The sequence below is a fragment of the Dunckerocampus dactyliophorus genome, chromosome 15 (genome assembly GCF_027744805.1).
Source record: "Dunckerocampus dactyliophorus isolate RoL2022-P2 chromosome 15, RoL_Ddac_1.1, whole genome shotgun sequence".
Lineage (NCBI taxonomy): Eukaryota > Metazoa > Chordata > Actinopteri > Syngnathiformes > Syngnathidae > Dunckerocampus > Dunckerocampus dactyliophorus.
Window position 1 is genome coordinate 3,289,220 of NC_072833.1, and position 17,842 is coordinate 3,307,061.

General features: G+C 44.1%; 1 protein-coding gene across 3 annotated transcripts; it reads right to left on the minus strand.

The window, feature by feature from the left end:
• Positions 1–1,517: 1,517 nt before the first annotated feature.
• On the minus strand, positions 1,518–17,701 carry atxn7l1 (ataxin 7-like 1). Of its 3 annotated transcripts, XM_054799995.1 has the most exons (13): positions 17,527–17,616; positions 17,049–17,105; positions 12,867–12,971; positions 9,118–9,220; positions 8,629–8,827; positions 6,626–7,014; positions 5,388–5,470; positions 3,670–3,914; positions 3,134–3,350; positions 2,929–3,050; positions 2,362–2,841; positions 2,032–2,251; positions 1,518–1,664 (listed from the first exon to the last, which is right to left on the minus strand). In XM_054799995.1, exons 3-13 carry the CDS (start codon positions 12,912–12,914, stop codon positions 1,647–1,649), a joined length of 2,124 nt encoding a protein of 707 aa, XP_054655970.1. In that variant the 5' UTR covers positions 12,915–12,971; positions 17,049–17,105; positions 17,527–17,616; the 3' UTR covers positions 1,518–1,646. The 3 variants fall into 3 exon arrangements, with proteins under 3 accessions (XP_054655970.1, XP_054655969.1, XP_054655971.1); XM_054799994.1 differs by lacking the exon at positions 9,118–9,220 and having other exon boundaries at positions 17,527–17,701; XM_054799996.1 differs by lacking the exon at positions 17,527–17,616 and having other exon boundaries at positions 9,118–9,224; positions 17,049–17,089.
• Positions 17,702–17,842: the final 141 nt, after the last annotated feature.

A 17,842-nucleotide genomic window follows, 5' to 3' on the forward strand; every position in this document is an offset into this window, starting at 1 on the left:
TGGCTTTCACCGCCCATTCTGCAACAAAGAGAATAACAGTGCGCTGGCGTTTTCTGTTTATTACTTGAACTCTTCCTAATTTGACTGTATAGTTGTCAAAGACACATACAAATATATACTTTTCCTTTCTCAAATATATATAAATAGCATCAAGATTTGGGGCTTTGTAACAAAGTGCAAACACGGAAAAGGGAAGCAGAGATAACGCATTCTGAAATCAACGCCCGTGAACTTTTGTCTTTGTTTTTTTGTTTTAGCTGCATCACAAAGTAACCTCCCACTGGGGTTACTATGAAGGACGATCCTTAACGGAGGAACTTCCAGATCTTGAACACAACATGCATCATTTGATCACGGGCTAACAGGAATGTGAGGCCAAAATACAAAAGGCAAGCCACGCTAACCAGCGAGTAAAATTAAAAATACTGATAAAGGTTCAAATAATCATAGCGATGCTCACAAATGTCGTGATAGTGATAACCACCTGTTGTACATGTGACTTGAGGCGGCCAAAATAGTCAACCCTCCCTACAGGATTCATCCAATTCCGCTTCCGATGAGCAACATGGTGAGCAAAGGAAAAGGAAGTGCTGCAGGGAGCTGCGACAGAATAAAAAAAAACATGCATTCAATAAAGCTTGTAAATGTACAAAATGGTTGTTTTTTTTCTAGTTTCCTGTCAGAAATGTGTTGCACAGTAAATGAGAGCGAGGGCACGCTGATTTAGAATGAATCAGAAGACAGAAAAAAAAAAAAAACAAAAGTGATTATTTGGGGGGAGAAACCAAGCCTTTGCTGTCATGGAGCAAGGCAACTCCAAAAAGTCCTCCCCTTCTTCAGCTCGTATCAAGTAGGGGAGCTTCCTTAATAAATACAAAAAGGTAATAAGAAACAGATATGTACACATTTTCAACAGTATCATAATACTTTTTCTTCAGAATGACAAAATGATTCCCTTTTTCAACCGAAAGGACACATAAAAAAATGTCCAAATTCTCTTTCGGGATGTCCTGACAAAGTTCTCCTACATTGAAATACAATGCGTTGAGCGGCCGCCACGAATAGAACGGGTCCGAGTGTGGCACTGCTGGAAGCTGCTGTGAGGAAAGGAAGTGCGAGGAGACGAGGCTAGTAAGAGCACTTTAAAAGACAGCCATGCTGGGAGGACAACTATGGACAAAAAAAAAAAAAGACTGCAAAGAGAGTCCCCCGGCGTGTTTGCTAAAAAATGGATGGAATCTGGATCGAACCCAACAAGAAAGGTTTGCCACACCAAAGAGAAAGTCACCAAAAAAGAGAAAAGCTGATGCGAGTAGGTCCTTCAACCTTCAAAACGACCCGAGATTATTCCTAATCAGCAGACCAGAACCTTGTAAAAATGTAGCGGCACTCCTTCTCAGAGTATTGGAACTCCACTGTCTGAAGATATGAGGAGCACAGTGATGGGCGGCGCCAATGTCCTCCAAACAGGCCAGACATCTTGACCAAAAAGAGTCCTGAGCCCAGTTTGCTCGATGGGAGAATAAACGGGGGGGGGGGACATTTCCCAGACGACGCAGTCAGTAGGTGGGTGGAAAGTGGTGAGGTCAAAGGTCACATACGGCAGGCATGGCGTACAGCTGCTCTGACAATCTACGCAACAGGCGTCAGTGATGCAACTTGGCCTGCAGGGAGAGGAAGACGCAGACTTTGAACAGGTTGTGTGTGTTTGTGTGCTTTGCTTGGAATGTTTATGGACAAACTGACTTTACTGAGGGGCGGGGCAAAACATTACATTGGAAAAATTGTATTTGTCATTGTCCAACCTGGAATTGCTGCTACAGCAGGCATGCAGCAAATTTTAAATGCACAACACTGCCCCCTACAGGACTGGAGTGACATTATAACCCGTCCACTGCTCACTTGCTGTGCCTTATTTTGCAAACATACAAACTATGGGCACTGATAATGTCATTATTGTTGACAGATGTCTGTCTCCACCTGTATGCTGAATTCTCACCACATCCAATGGATTCTGACGAGACAACCTACCTGTCTTTGGGATTCCGTGTCGCTCCCATTCCCAAAGAAGCCGTCCAGCCGGCTCAGCTTGTTGCCGGCCTTCCCGTCGTTCGAGCTGGTGCTCGTCCTCTTCCTCCCCTCTGCTTTGCGCCCATACGTCAGAGGTCCGGAGGAGGAAGGAGGTCGGCTGGAGGCGGGACATGGCTCCCTGCTGGACAGATAGGACTTTCTGCTGTTGGCGAGGTCGCGACTAAGAAACAAGAGTTTGTAGTTAATGACATTCAGTGAGTTGAATTCATGATACAGTTCCAGTATTGGGGTGCATCAAATGCGGTAAGTGCGACAACGACCTCCACCCACCTGTTACGGCTGTGGGACCCCTCCGTTCTTGTTAACCAATGGTCACTGTAGCTCCAAAGTCCGTTTCCCTCAGGACCATGTCCCTTCTTCCTTGCCAGGGTGGCAGCAGGCCCCCCTGACTTTTGCAGTGTCGGATGATAGCTGCTTCCATTCCTCTTGTGAGTGTCCACGGTTGGAAAGGAGCAGGAAGAGTTTTTTCTTATGTCAGTCCCCGCTATAGAGTCCTCTCTCTCTTTGGGTAGGCGACCGGCCTTGTGCGTGCCGTGTCGGGACACTCCCAGCGTGGAAACGTGAGCATCTCTAAAGGTAAAGCCTGCAGGTGCGGGTTGAGAAATACTGCAGGAGACGGAACCGGACGAGGACGTTAAAAAAGGACAAGCGTCGGGTGTTGGCGAGGGAGGGTGAGCCTGCTGTGAAGCGCCAGAGGAGGCATCAGAGGGGGAGTGGGAGGGGAGGCTCTCGGCTGCAAGTGGAACCTTTCTGGAACAAGAAGCGTCAAGACTTTCTGTGGGGTTTATCTGCATGTTTGAAGTTTGATGTGAGACTTACATAAAATTGCACACTGACCTCCACATTTGTGCATTGAGGTGTTTCTCCACCATGTTCTGGAGCGCCAGCCTCATCCTGTCCCATCGCCTATCAAACACATAGTGGCCTCGTCCCATGAGCCTGCTGCTGAATATGCAGAACTGCACACAGGAGGGGTGGGAATGAAGGAGTAGCATGGGGAGCATGCATTCACTTCTAAAATGTCTTTAACTGCAGTATTTACCCCTGAAGGCTGAGGGTGGACATTAGAGAAGTGAAAGGCAGGCGGTTTGTCAGCATCCTCCGGAGTCTCTGCCTCTGCCTCGTCGCTGGAGAGCCGACCGCAGTCTCCACCTGCCGTTGCCGTCCAAGGGTGGGGCGGGGGGTCCGGATTGGAGGCAGGGGCAGGCAGGGGTGCCGGTGTCTGAGGCTGAGGAGTAGAGGCGGAGATGCCTGGAACCCTGGAGGACGTGAAAAGCAGAGCAGTGTAAAATGAAATCGTGATGAGGTGAATGAGTGGAGGTTGAACAGAGGAGGAACGGGAGAACACAATGCTTGGGAGCTAAGGACTAAAACACATGAAAACAAAGCTTTTGTCAAATCAGCATGCTTTGTGGACATCTGCTCACGTGCAAAAGCCCCAAATAAAACCCTACATCAACCGTAAATAGAATGAGGAAATGAGTTTCTCATAATACTTTCTTCACCCTCGTTTGCAGCATCCCCTGGTGGAAGCAATGCATGCATGCATTGTGAATGTATACACACTACAACACTTACCTAGGAATGTGTGCGTTTGCCAGCCTTAGTTTCAGAGTGGATAGGGGTCGTCCATTTGGGCAGTGAGGCTTCCGAGGACACGCAGCCTCTTGCGACTCTGCACTCGGGCTGCAGATGTCCTTCCCTTCCTTGTCTTTCTCCTTTGCCCCCTCCTTCTCCTTGGTCCTGCCCCTGTGCTCGGCCAGGAGGATGTCGAAATGTTTCCTTCGACCCGGCACGGCTCGGCGGTGGGTTAAGGAGTGAGTCTGCAAGGAGGGAGAGCATTTTTATTTTTGTGACTTTTGTCTTGTTGCGGGCTTACAGGGCAGACATTGTTTTGGCATTCTAGGTTATTTATAGTTTGCAAATTAAAAATGTGAAGATTTATAATGCAAATATACTTGGAGAAAGACTGACTGCAGTGTTTGGAGTAATAGGTCTTACAAATATGCTTTTGAATGTATAAAATACCTTTCTCATGCATTCCAAGTAGTACAGGGGACCCCTACGCTAGCAAACATTCCCACTTGGGGTGCTGAAAAAACGTTGCAAGTCAGTGAGGATAACAGGGAGACAAAAAAAAGCAAATCCCAAATCACTAATAATGATTAATACTACTAATACAATTAACATAATAATAATAATAATAATAAAGATGACGTGTTATAATAAATAATAATTATTAAAATTGATAATTACTATGTAATCAACCCAAATTATGACAATAGATGCTTTTATGGCTACGTCACTTCCAGGCAAGCTAATGCGCCCAATCCCTGGTGTCCGTTGTATGCGGAGAGTCAGAACTTTCCACAATGGCACTGAAGACGCTCTTGTTCCCATTCAATTAGTGTTCAGTGAGTGTTCAGTGTTCCTTTCCACAATTTGAAACAAAAACTAAAAATTACCGACATTAAAATAATGACGCCAGTACTACTACTGCTTCTGTTGATGTGTAGTTACGCGAAGACATGTAAAACAGATTGCAAATTGCAGATGAGTTTTATGTTCAAGCTAAAAAAGAACTACAGTTCCCATGATGCTTAGAGCGCTACAGCAGGAAGAAGTGAATTTCCCCAAACAGACGCTATCATCACGTTTTGATCAAAGTCATACGCAGTGATGGTGTTTTGATTTGACAAGTTTTACATAGAATTGCGGCAGCTTCTGCCTCGGACACGAAGAACGATGTTGAACCCAAACAGACACACGTCGCGAGTGAGTGACGCTGGGAACATCAGGTGCAGGTTGGATTGCAAGGTCTATAGTGTGCATAAAGCACTTCAAATTCAAATTCAGTTCTAATCCTGCCTCGTGCACTGCCAATTCCACATTACGTGTATTATCATTCGCAGTAGCGATGCCATAAATGACATTAAGTAGTGAATGACACCATCATCAAGCCTTTAAAATTCTGCAGTTATAAAGAGCACAAAAAGTGAAAATGTTCCACATAAAATGTGACCTGTGTTCTGACAACACTGAAAGTGCATAGCGGGCGAACGACTATAAATCCAATGCAATCCTGTGTGCTGCAACCAGCATTACAGTGTGTGGGTGTGCTACTCCTTTAAGAGCGGCTGCGCAAGTGAAGCAAGAAAGCAAGTGTCTGAGTGAGTGAAGACCTGAGTCAGTGAGCTAACACAAAATGTGCAGATCGTAAAAAAAAAAAGCCCCAAAATCCTGATTCGTATAGAAGTAGAAGCAGCACATGTTGACTTCAGAGTGTGTGGATGCACCTTGCAGGTGAGGGAGCGTGTGCACAGCTGTTTGGTCTCAGGGTCCTGGACGCCACAGTGCTTGTTGGGGTCAAATACTCTCCCTGTCAAAAAATACACACAATTACATTTATTAAAGTGCATACTGTGAGACAAAACAACAACTCCTGATCAGTCGCTTTGTTTTATTACATCCTGTGTCAACAAGTGAGTGTTGAAGCTTTAAAAAAACACCTCGGTGATTTCCCTATGCCAACACCAACAGCAAATGAAAAGTAAATAATTGGGAGGAAAAAAATGAAATCATGACTCAGGATCTGGGAGAGCTGAGAGAGAGGAAAAATGTGCAGAGACGGGAGGCGAGGACGAGCTCGGAGCTGCGGAATTAAAGCGCCACGGGTCCTGAAGCACACTTTGTGATATCACATGAGAAAGACGGAGGGAAAATGAAGAACGTGTAAAATGAGTCTGAAAATGAGACAGCCTGGTACGGCCATCGTGTTCGGAATGGACACTCAGCAAATTTGAGTTAAAGTAAAACTGCACTTTTTGGGGGAATTTTGCCCATCATCCACAATACTTATGTGAGACATGAACACCCATGTCTTTCTCTTTTTGGTACGTTATAAAGACATAAAAACAGCTTAAAAGACACAGCTAATTAATGCATGTAATGGGACACACCTATTCCACCTACAAAGCCTGCTATTAAAACACAAAAACCTCCATTTTGATAACATAATCATAACATAATACTTACAGTATTTTCCAGTAGTTTTGTCATTTTAAGCATTATTTTCATATAGCAACATAGAAACGCACGCTAAACCTAGCGTTAACTTTCGGTAGTGGCCTGAGGCGCTGTAAGCGAGTGTGTGATGAAGCTAGTCGCTAGCCAGCTAGCCAGTAACGTCGTTTTGTTCGGCGTAACAATGTCAATAACAACATCAACGCCGCTGCAGCTTGGTTAATATGCAGGCCACGTTATGGAAATGTAGCATTGTAGGCGTTTTTTTGGAGGTTTTTTCAGAAGGCTTCCTAAGCAGAATAGGTGCTTCCCATTACGTGCATTCTTAGCTGCCTCCTTTTAGCTGTTTTTTTAATCTTGAGAATGCACAGAAAAGAAAAAGATGTGCGTTCATGTCTCATATGAGGATTGTGGATGATGGTCCAAATTCCACAAAAAGTGCAGTTTGCCTTTAAGAGCTAGTGAGTGAGAGGAATGATCGCAAACGGCATTCATACACCACCGTGCTGACCTGAGAGTCTCTTATGCGACCGGGAGGAAGCCTTGACTCCATTTTGGTTCTTCTTCTCCATAGGTGATGACAGTAAGGAGGCCGGCCGCTGAGATGGCGAAGGAGCGGGGGAGGGTTTCCTGTCCAGCGGCGAGGGGGAAGGTGACTGTGACGGCCGTCTGTTCAGAGGAGAGCACGCCGGGCCGGGCCGCCCATCCAGGGAGGACGGTGATACGGAGGAGCGCGGGCCGTTCATTAGTTTGTCGCAGGAACGATGGGCGGCTGGGGAAGTGAGCGGAGGGTGTTTGAGAGGGGACAAAGAGGAGGAAGGAGAGGTGGTAAGGCGGACTTGTGAGTCGGTTCGGCTGAGGCAGGGCATCTTCTCCAAGCTGACCACTGGAAGGGATACACTGGAGGGGGGAAAAAAAAGAGGGTGACTCAATGCAGCATAAAAACAAGCAATGACAAATATGACTTTGGGGAAAAATTGAATTTTAAACATCAGTATGTCGGCACGAGACTAAAAACTTTTCGCATAACTATGTGGAGTAAAATTACGGAAGGGACTGAGTAAGAATTTCAAGCAATGTACTAATATGCGCTTCTATCTGGCGGCCGTGGTCACAATGCTGGGAAGCACAGTCAGACCCTCCAGAATTCTCACCAATTCCACCAATCCCTGCAAACTATGCGCAGCCTCGCAACTTTGTCCAATCATTGTTATTTTCGCCAATCGAATTTGTCCCTGAGCAGCACTCAAACACGCACGTCAACTGTCTAACCATTCAAATGTGTCCCTGCATGGTCCACCCACATCCGCGCTTCCTTCTTTACATTGACAGGGATGTGGACGTGTGATAATTCTGTTATCGGCTCTCATTTACCAACAAAGATCACTACTACTGTATAAAGCACTCTCAAGGGTTCCTCCCAGCGGTTTACATGCAATGTGTCAGAACATAAGCGAACGTTTTCAACCGCAATGCATACACAGAGAATGTCTGCAACTTATGGATGACAGAGCAGACAGCGGACAATAGTGGAACCCTTGGTGGTGTTTGTTTTCCAAACTATGCACACATTTGTGTGAATTGGTCACATGTGTAAAGATGCCAGCAGATGTAACACATTGTCGGTAACTGCTGGCTAAGCGATGTTGGTAAATACACTATGCCGAAAGATACAAATATAAAAAGAAAAAATTTAAATTCGGGACCATAAGCTGCTAGTTTTCTCACACGCTCTGAACCCTGCGGCTTAAACAATGATGTGGCAAATCGACAGTTTAGAGCGCAGAATCAGAAAGTAGTGAAGTAAAGTAGTACAGTGATTCGTGTTGTGATCTGACAAATCTTAAGTAATTTTGATCAAGTGTAGAATTACTATACTTCTGCTTGGGCCACGGAAGCTGTTATGCTCAGATGAAAAAAAAAGTCTACCTTATATTATTACACATTGTTGCACACTTTTTTCTTTTTCTGTTAGAAAATGATAACATGGAGGAAGTGAACTTTCAGTAAATGCTGAGATGTAAAAATGGGCTCTGCTTCTTCCTACTCCTTTTAGACACATGTATAAACATATGACGCTCCTTAACGTAACTTAATTAACAATGTTAGAAATAAACTACAGGGGTGCCTTGGTTAATGTCATTAATCCCAACTCAAACCAAAACGGACTCTAACCAAAGCAAGTTTTCCCACAGAAAATAATGTAAATCCAATTAATCTGTTCCAGACACCCAAAATTGTCAACAGAAAACACATTTTCTAGACTATATTATGATTTTACATGCAGAAAATGGTGCAAAAATAATTACAAATGAATGGGCAACTGAACATTTAACATCACTTTTATCTAGATTTGTTGGACCCCCCCCTCCCCGACCCTAAACAAGCAAGCCAAGCCAAGGCAAAATTTTAGCAAAAATTTAGGTTGTTAATTGTAAAACGCGCTAACCGAGGCGGACGTTACCCGAGGTACCACTGTATACCATTACTGTTAAAAAATGTAAATTTACTCACCATGTCTTGTTCCGTGCCCCCTTAGGAGGATACACAGCCAGTGGCGCCTTGCTGAACCGGGAGTGAGGGTAGTCTTTAGGGATCCGAAAGGCCAGGGCGTCCGTGGGGCCGCTTGCCACGGCTGGGGCCGCTGCTGGCGCCTTGGCCTTCATGAGGACCAGCGGGCTCCTGGAAGGCACGGGAGAGCCGTGGCGCCTCTCTAAAATAAGACATTAGCAATATTAGCATCTTCTGTGCGCATAGAAACAAACATGATGTATTGTAAAGGTAAATTGTGATGTCTGGTCAGCGTGTGACTACTTGCGTGAGCGTGTGTGAGTGTGTGTGAGTGTGTGTGTGTGTGTCTGTGTGTGCAGCTCAAGCAGCACAGCCATCAATTATAAATACATTTGGAGCCAGAGCTGATCAGAGCATACAAGTGAGCGGATGCGGACAAGCCAGAAACGGGCAGTGGGGGGAATAAATCAAGAGAGAGGAGCTCACACTTACGGTTCTTGCTATGCATGTCTTTGTGGGAGCAAAGTGGGGAGGGGATGGAGGGGGGTTGTGGTCCAGGATTCTTGCTCTGTTTCACTGGGAAACTAAACCCCAACTACCTGAATGAATGGACACAGAGGAAGGCAGGAGAGGGGAAGAAAAGCACAGGAATAATAATACTGAGTACACCTGTACAAGCTTAAATAGATGTGTGTATTTCTGTCTGGCAGGACATCTTTATATGATTAATTTCTGTGGAGAATGTGTGTGCGGCAGGTGAGTAAATAGGCCGCGGGGAGCTGGGAAGCAGGCGCAGCTGTATTCAGAGTAGAGGGATCAAAGTCCACCGTCACATTTGCAGGTATGCAGCCACCGTCCATTCACATTAAACCAGATTATTTCACACAGTTCTGCACATCAGACAGAAGCTATTTTGGTACAAGTGCATGTACGGCACTCAGCAGACTACTAGCGATGACTGGATGAACTGACGTGTCGGAGCAGGGCTCATCCGGCGAGTGAGGAGCGGGTCGTGCAGCTCACTGTACTGATTTACAATACATGGACGGCTGCCCAGGCAAGGTCACTAAGCCACTCAACTGCAAGGGCACCCTCGCTACTAGGCTCTCCTGCCCGTCTGCCTGCCTGTCGTTATGGCGATGCTGCGAGCCCAGCCGACTGCTGATTGGCTGGAGGCAGAGCATGATGAGGAAGCTCATCTGGGTCATTTACACACAGAAAGGCCAGAGGGTGGGGAGAGGAGGACTGATCAACAGATAGTAGGAGTGAAGAGTTGGACTAGTAAACCAGCTATCATTCTAGGGCTGTCCCGATACAACGTTTTCACTTCCGATACCATACCGATATTGCAGCCTTGCTATTGACCTGATATCAACACAAATAATACATACTTTTATCACTTATTGTGTAGTGTTGAGTGTTAGAAAAGGCTTGATCAAGTGACTTTGTTAAGAGAATAGTCTGCAACAGCACGTATGACAAACACTCACCCCTTTAGTTGTTTTTGCATGTGGGGTTAAGTTTCATCCACAACGTAGTGGCAGCTTGGCATCATATGTTCGTGGTGCTCACTGAAGCGTTTAAAAACGACATTACTCACCACCGACAGAGACTCGCTCTTTCCTGTATGGTCGTGTTAACCTTACCCAGTTCTGTGCCACCACGGCAAACTTGTGCATGACAAGTTTTGCAACTCTGCTCTTTTAACTGCCACACGGCTGGCATCACTCTTGCTAATTTGTGTTAGCACGCTAGCAAACACTGTTATTGTGATCGCGTGGGCTTTATCCGGTTGCTCCTGGATGGACGTGCTGGAATCGACTGCTTGTATCAGAGTGCCAATATCGGAGATTTGAGATGCGGGCTGATATAATCCGTTTTTGGCCTGTACTTGTATCTGTGTTTTCTGTTGCTTATATTAGCTTGGCTATATTGTAAATCACCCCGCTAACTCGATATACTTCAGGGTTTACAGGAAATAAAATAAATAAATAACTTATATTAATTATGAAATTATTAATTAATTTAAACTCATAATTTATTTAATCAATAAATCAATTTACACATTAGATGAATTTGCACCAAGTATCGGTATTCGCTGATACCGGCCTGAATTGTACTCAGCACCGAATCGGAAACAAAAATCAGTGGTATCATGGTATCGCACATCACGAATCGCGATATCATTCTAGTACGTACTTTTTAATAGTTGCCACATATCACATAGGACAAGCGAATATCGGGGATTGGGGAAGGAGGACACTCACACTTGGACGGCAACATCATGCTTGGTTAGTCAAGTTAAAAAAAAAACAAAAAGATGACACATACAGCTCCTGTGTCTTTAGCTGGCAGAGCGAGCGCCAGGCTTAATTTTAAGATGTGTAGTGAAGCCTCGTTTTTATTTTTACAAAACTGTCCTCCCTCAAGAGGTGGGCTCATCTAGCTGAGGGTGGGCTCGGGGCGGCGTCACGTCTATGAGGAAGGAGGTTTTACCTGAATGATGTCATGAATTTCAAAAGCTAATGTGGAGTGAAACACATTTCTCTCACGTTTGGCGGTCATAAACTGGTTCTACGGGCAGGTATTACTGTTATATCATCATTACAAAGCCGTGTTTTCATCCTATTTAGTGTACGCGGTACTGTCGCCCCAGGCAGCAAACTAGGCATGTGCAGTATGACAAGGAGCTTACCCAAGGGAAAAGCAAATCCCGTCCTCAGTGTGCAGCTCTCTATATGTACGACCTCACTGCTGACTCAATGTACAGGTCAAGCATGAAATCAAATCCCAGGATGGATGTACAGCGCACACTAACGCGAGGCCGTGGCCAACGAATAGGCACACACATGCAGGCAGGTCGTGCTTGGGGACGGTGATGGGAATGTGCAACAATAGCAGGAAATGCATGGCGAGATCATCTACTGGAGGTCAAGAGGAGCAATTTTTTATTCGTGCATGACACTTAGTTGGCTGTATAATTTGAATCAAATGCAAACATTAGCATGTGACCTCATTAAAAATGATGTTGGGGGGGAGTGCCTTGTGTGCAAGTCTAATGAGTCTGTTGGAGACCTGTTGTTCCCCACCCGCCATTCCATGCGTGTCAGCAAGCAGCACCGCTGCAAACAAGGGTGGGGGTGTGTTTGTGGGACAAAACAACAGTGGCTGCCGGGAGCCTGCAAATGTGTGTGCGTGTGTGTGTGTGTGTGTGTGTGTTCTCACAATACCACTGACCTCTTTCCGTTGAGAAACTGAAAGTGAGAATGTGCGCGCTTGCAATTATGGGAAGAAGCAGCGCGTGTGTGTGTGTGTGTGTGCGTGCGTACGTGCATCCTCAGACGCTGAGATTGGCGCACGTGCCAGAAGCAGCAGCTCGCTGACAGATGTGAGTCGAAAGCAAACAAGTCCGCCGAGGGCCTTACTAGTTTATGAAACAATACGATGATCAAACCAATGTTTAGGATTATTATCATATGAAGCAGAACTCTCTCTTTCCCCACCCCCTCTACGGGTCCATCAGAGGTTTGACAAAAAAGAGTTGGGCCATGGGTGCGCCTCCTGAACATACAGCCAGGAATCAGCTATTTTCTGTGCAATGTACAGGCAGTCTTGTGTTCCAGCGTTTCGTGGTTGCGTACGCATGCCCGTAATTTATTAATACTGTACAAAAAGAAAACGAGCACTATTTACGTGCACACTGTGAAAGAATACCTAGTCGTGGGTCGCTACACTGAGGAAGGAAAGACGTCACTTTTTTTCGTTTTAGTTAAAAGGGATAGTTGGGATTTTTTCACATGAAGTTGTATGACATCCCCATCAGCAGTGTAGTGCAACGGGAGATGTTGATGCACTACACTGCTGATGGGGATGTCATACAACTTCATGCCAAAAAAATCCCTTTAACCTTCATTATGTCTGCTATGTGTGAGGCAGACTCTTAACGATGGCATTGTGTCAAAGAAAAGGAAATGAAAAGTGAAGGGAAATTAGCTCATCATCATTGGCTGCATGCCCCGCCCACAATACTCAAACACCGCGACCGTCAACAAATATAAAGATAGTATTTTTAAACATATGAAAGGATCGCCTCCCGTGAAACGGACGGCTTCATTGGTGAGACTTCCCCCTCCCCCAATAAGTCTGTCTCTCCTTCCCTTGCAACACCCCTCCCAGTGTGAAAGACAACCGCACGATACAAGTAAGAAATTCTTGTCCGTTTCATTTTCCGCCGCCCTTACCGTAGTGTGCGAGGATGCCCTGAGGAGTGACCACCTGATTGCAGACATGGCAGACAACGAGATGAAAGTCCTGCAGTGAGGGAAACAGAAGTCGGTGGAGCATCCCTGGAGGAGGACAGGAGGAGTCATCAGACAAATCAGGCAATCACGACTTGATGACAACTTGATCACCACCACGCAAGAAGTGGCATCAGGTTAAATACAGACGCAGGCTGATACGCCACACGTATGTGTGACAGTAAATGCTCACTTCCTGCATCTTCCTTCCTGAGTTTTGTCATCACCATTCAGGAATTAGAATGTACGCAGGGGAGCTGGGGGAAAACTATCGGAACGCGCGTGGGTGTTTGTGTACAGGGGCATGTCACGGTGACATCGCACTGCAGCCCAATTTCATGTCATTCTGAAGAGACGAGTTTGCGCCAGCGGATCTATTTAAACCGTGCCTTCCAAGTGTTAATTCTATTCAAACTATGAAATGTGAAGAGACTAGCGCCAGTATTGACAGCCTCTCTCCTGGCCCGCCAGAAGCTAACAGGCAGCTCCACAAAGTAAGCTTAATGGGAGCAGTGTGACCAAGAATGAGAGAATGCACTTTCCTTTGGACTTGCCAAGGAAAATGCAAACCTACAACCGACTCCTGCAGCCTGGGATGGAGTTTGCAGCCAACTGATGCACGCTGCCAAATAGCTGACATGCCAGAAAACGCACTTGAAAAAAAAAAAAAAAAAGGCCAGAGTGAATATGTGACCAACACTATCATTGCCCAGACATCCGTCTCATTAGGAGTTACATCCACCCCCCTTTTACTCTTTGAACTGAGGTTAAAGCTGAAGAAGAAAAGTGGATGAATTGATCTTTAAGAAGTCGAATGAGGGCTTGTTGTGAAAACATACATTACTACTATGACTCGCGCTCAAATATCATTCATTCCCATGTTATTTATTTCTTTTGTGGAATTATTTCATGTGTAATTATTCAAATGATTGCATTTTACTTCAATGATATTTGTTATCTACGGCAGCGGTTCTCTTGGTCGAGACCCAAAAGTGGGTGACGAGTCAAAAATGACGTTCAAATACGTGACATACAATTGATGCCCGCCTCTGTCATTTTGAAGAACAATTGAGCAATATTTTAGTCTTCTTCCTCTCCAGTGTGTGTGTTCACTGCACGGTTGCAAGCAAAATATCTGACTTTGCGGTCTTAATTAGTGCGATGTTTAGAATTAAGTTGAATTGATGCGTTATTTGCTCCCAGGCATCATGTTCTTCCACATTCATAAATTCTTCGAAAATGCACTTTGTATATGTAATGATGTGCATTCATGTTTAAAAAAACAAACAAACAAAAAAAACATTTTCTTGGTTTGACTTAAATAAAAGGAATAAAAGGAACAAAAATAAAAGCTATTTAAATAAAACTGTAAATCATAATGAAAATATGTAAAAATGACTTCATTAAAAGTGGGCTGCGACTTAATGACCGTTGGAAAATGTGGGTCCTAGGATGAGACCATTTGAGAACATCTATGGGGGCCTTTTGGCTTTTTTCTCTTTTTCATAATGCAATTTACATTGCTAATTTACACATATTTTAATAATAAAATAAAACCAAAAATATTTTTAAATGTCTCAGCACCTAATCATCCACAATGTTGGACTAAAAAAAAAAAATTATGAATAAAATAAAAATGTTTTTAAAAGCTTTAAATCAGTGGTTTCCAAAGTGCGGCCCGGGGGCCATTTGCGGCCCGCGGCTGTGATTTTATCGGCCCGCACCACAGTCTAAAAATGGAATTTAACAAGGAAACTTAATAAAACAACAGCAGCAAAAATGGGAAAATCAATCAAAAGTCAAAATATTAAGAGAAGAGTTGTCATCTAGCAAGGAAAAAAAGCCATCATTTCACAAGAATAAAGTCATAGTATGAGGGAAAATGTCATTTTAGTAGCATGAAGTTGAAATATTAAAGAAAAAAGGTTTTATTGTCAAAAACAATGAACAATGAAAGTTGTAATTTTTGGAAACTTAGGTTGGGGGGAAAATGTATAACAAAGAAATAAAGTCAAAATATTAAGAGAAGAAAATATACAAGAAGAAAGTTGAACTATTTGGAAAATTAATTTTAAAAAAATCAACAGCAGGAATTTTACCAGAGTAAAGTCAAAATATTACGAAAAAAAAAAATGAGAAAAAAGTTGCAATTTTATGAGAATAAACTTGTAATATGAGGAAAAATATCATTTTAGTAACAACGACGAAATAAAGAAAAAATACATTGTTTTAAAAGATAAAAAATATTATGGGAATAAAGTTATAATTACAAGAAGAATATTTACAAGAGGAAAGTCGAAATTAAATAGTTGGAAAATAAATTTTAAAAAAAACACTACAAATGGAAAAAAACAGCTGTAATTCTACGGGAAGTCAAAATACTAAGAAAAAAGTCATAATCATACAAAGGTTGCAATTTTACACGAATAAACTGGTATTATTATGGAAAAATCATCATTTTTAGTAGCATTTCACCTACATTACAAAGGTGAAATGCAGTTGTTTCTTGAGCTACATATACTGTAGCTCCTTAGCATATGTCTATGTTTGGGTTTACAAAATATGAAAGTGGTCCTTGCATCCTTTCATTCTTCAGTATGTGGCCCTCGCTGGAAAAAGTTTGGACACCCCTGCTTGAAATGGAATTCAAGGCTCCAAGCTGCGTGTCCCAAGACTTTTGTCCGCATCAAGTATTTATCTACTGCTTTCTGGATGAGTCATGTAATGATGCATCATGATTCTGGCCAACATGTGAGGGGCTTCACAGATGAAGTACTAAAAAAAACAAACGGTCATTAACACTACCGTACCGCCAAGCCAAACCTGCAAGGACAGGCAAAAAAAAAAAAAAAGTGTAAAAATAGAGACTTACTATAACTCTTCCTTCCGTCCTTCCAATGCACACAAACGTGCGCCTCTACAGATAAGCACTCCTCTTAGCTACTTTATAAATACACAAATGCGCAAGGTGTGTTTCCCTGTGCTCCCTGCTGTGCACTCAAATGTCACGTCGCCAGCCAGCAGCAGAGGAGCTCCACTCTGGCTCTGACGGAGGAAGACGAGGCGTGTGAGAGAGTGTGTGTTTGTGCATGGGGGGGTGGAGTGGATGGTATTTGACCAGTGAATGTGAAGAGTTTCCCTGGTCGTGTGTGTGTGTGTGTGTGTGTACGCAGCTCGGCAATGATTCAACACAGTGACGTGATGCTTCTCTTGAGTATTTATACCCGCGGAGGTGTGAAGGAACTCCTTGGACCCGCTCCCTGGAAGGGTTGACAGGCAGATAGCCTTTTTTTGGGGGGGGGGGAATACAAAAAAGAAACGGCTTAAAGCTAAAATTATCACAAAAGCACGCGTAGTTCAGTTCTTTGCAAGGTGTCATGTGCATGCCAATGCAAAAGGTGGCATTATAACCCTTTACTGTCAGGATAACAGTTTTTGTGAGATGCAAGAGTTTGCATGTCCACACAGCGTAAAAACAAACAAAAATGCACTTACTCTTGTTTACGTCAGTCCTGCATTAGCCACACACTTTATGCAACTTCTCCCTTCACGATTACTCTTATTTTATACATCACCTCAGTGCAAGGCTATGTCATACATTTTTACCTAAACAAGCGGCTACTACTAATACTATGTAAGTGGCTACTACTAATACTGTATAGTGATAGTCAATGTAGTCAAAGATCCTCTATGTGACAGGAGCACTGTGGATTTTTAAGGCGCAATGTACAGCAAAAGAATTAAGATGATCTCATTTTTCATGAGGGTTCTGATGTTTTAGGCTGCCAAAATGTTAGTCAGTCCCAAGCTATCCCTCGGCATAGACTATATTTGGCCCGCGGGCCGCTAGTTGATACCACCGAGTTTGACAGCTAGCTAGCTAGCCAGCTGGAGTGAACACATAAGTCCAGTACACAATTGAAACACATTCATCATCTCTAACTTGGATAGTTCACTCATAATTTACAAGCAAGCAGGCCTAATGTATCATTTTAAATCGTTACGTCTGTACAAATTAACTCATAATGGCGGATTTAGCGCCAATGGATAATAACTTTAAGCTAAAGTGCTGCTAACAACAACAACCCACCATCACGCAGCTACGTGACAGCTCAACTTCCTCACCTTCTTCGCCGAGCTTCACTACTTCACCACAAAGCTCTCCGTGGCAGTTCTCCAAGTCTGCGAGCGTGGAAACAAAATGTAAAACAAGTATTCAATGAAAATAAGCGTCACTGCACAAAAGACAACAAGAAACTTTGCGGGGGGCCATGCTGCTTCCACGTTAGCATTAGCATGCTAAGTGCGCGAGCTGGGGCTGCCCGACGCGCCCGAGAAGAGCTGTCAAATAAAAGGCTAACAAACTTGGAACTGAAAAATAGTTTTAAATGGCTAGAATGTGGCAATCAAGTGGGGTCATCGCGTCAAATTGGCGAACTCGCCTGTGTGTGGGCCACAGTACAGCCTCTTAATTTTTTGACAGTTACTTCGCTGCGCTTTGACAGGAGATAGCAAGTCAATCACAGGCACTTTTGGGGACACTCACTTCCTGACACTTTGGCGGCTTAAAAACAACAACACCGCGCGGGGTTCCACAACTTACCGTCAACAAGACGCAATTCAGCCGCACTGACGAATGAAGACCAAGGCTGGAAAAGGAAGCTATCCGGACTTGGTATTTGGCGAACCAGTGTCGCCATTGCTCTTCCTCCTTGTTGCTTTTGCCGTCCTTCCTCTCTCTCGCCTGCTTCGTACGCAGCAAGGGTAGGAACCAGCGTGTGACGTCATCTTCGGTTGAACTCGGTAATAGTCGGACTCGGGAGTTCAAAAGTTCAGTGAGTCGACATTAAATTATTTAATTCGTTTTTTTTAATTGTTGCATGGTGGAAAGTGACTTCCATGACATGATAAACTGTAAG

What these genes read in the sequence shown, in the direction of transcription:
- atxn7l1 (XM_054799994.1), bottom strand. Translation starts at nt 17,623, where the DNA reads ATGGCGACACTGGTTCGCCAAATACCAAGTCCGGATAGCTTCCTTTTC. An exon ending in GGGGCACGGAACAAGACATG is followed by an intron (nt 7,015 to 8,628) that starts GTGAGTAAATTT and finishes TCCCCCCTCCAG; the next exon opens with TGTATCCCTTCCAGTGGTCA. An exon ending in GCAAACGCACACATTCCTAG is followed by an intron (nt 3,351 to 3,669) that starts GTAAGTGTTGTA and finishes CACGTCCTCCAG; the next exon opens with GGTTCCAGGCATCTCCGCCT.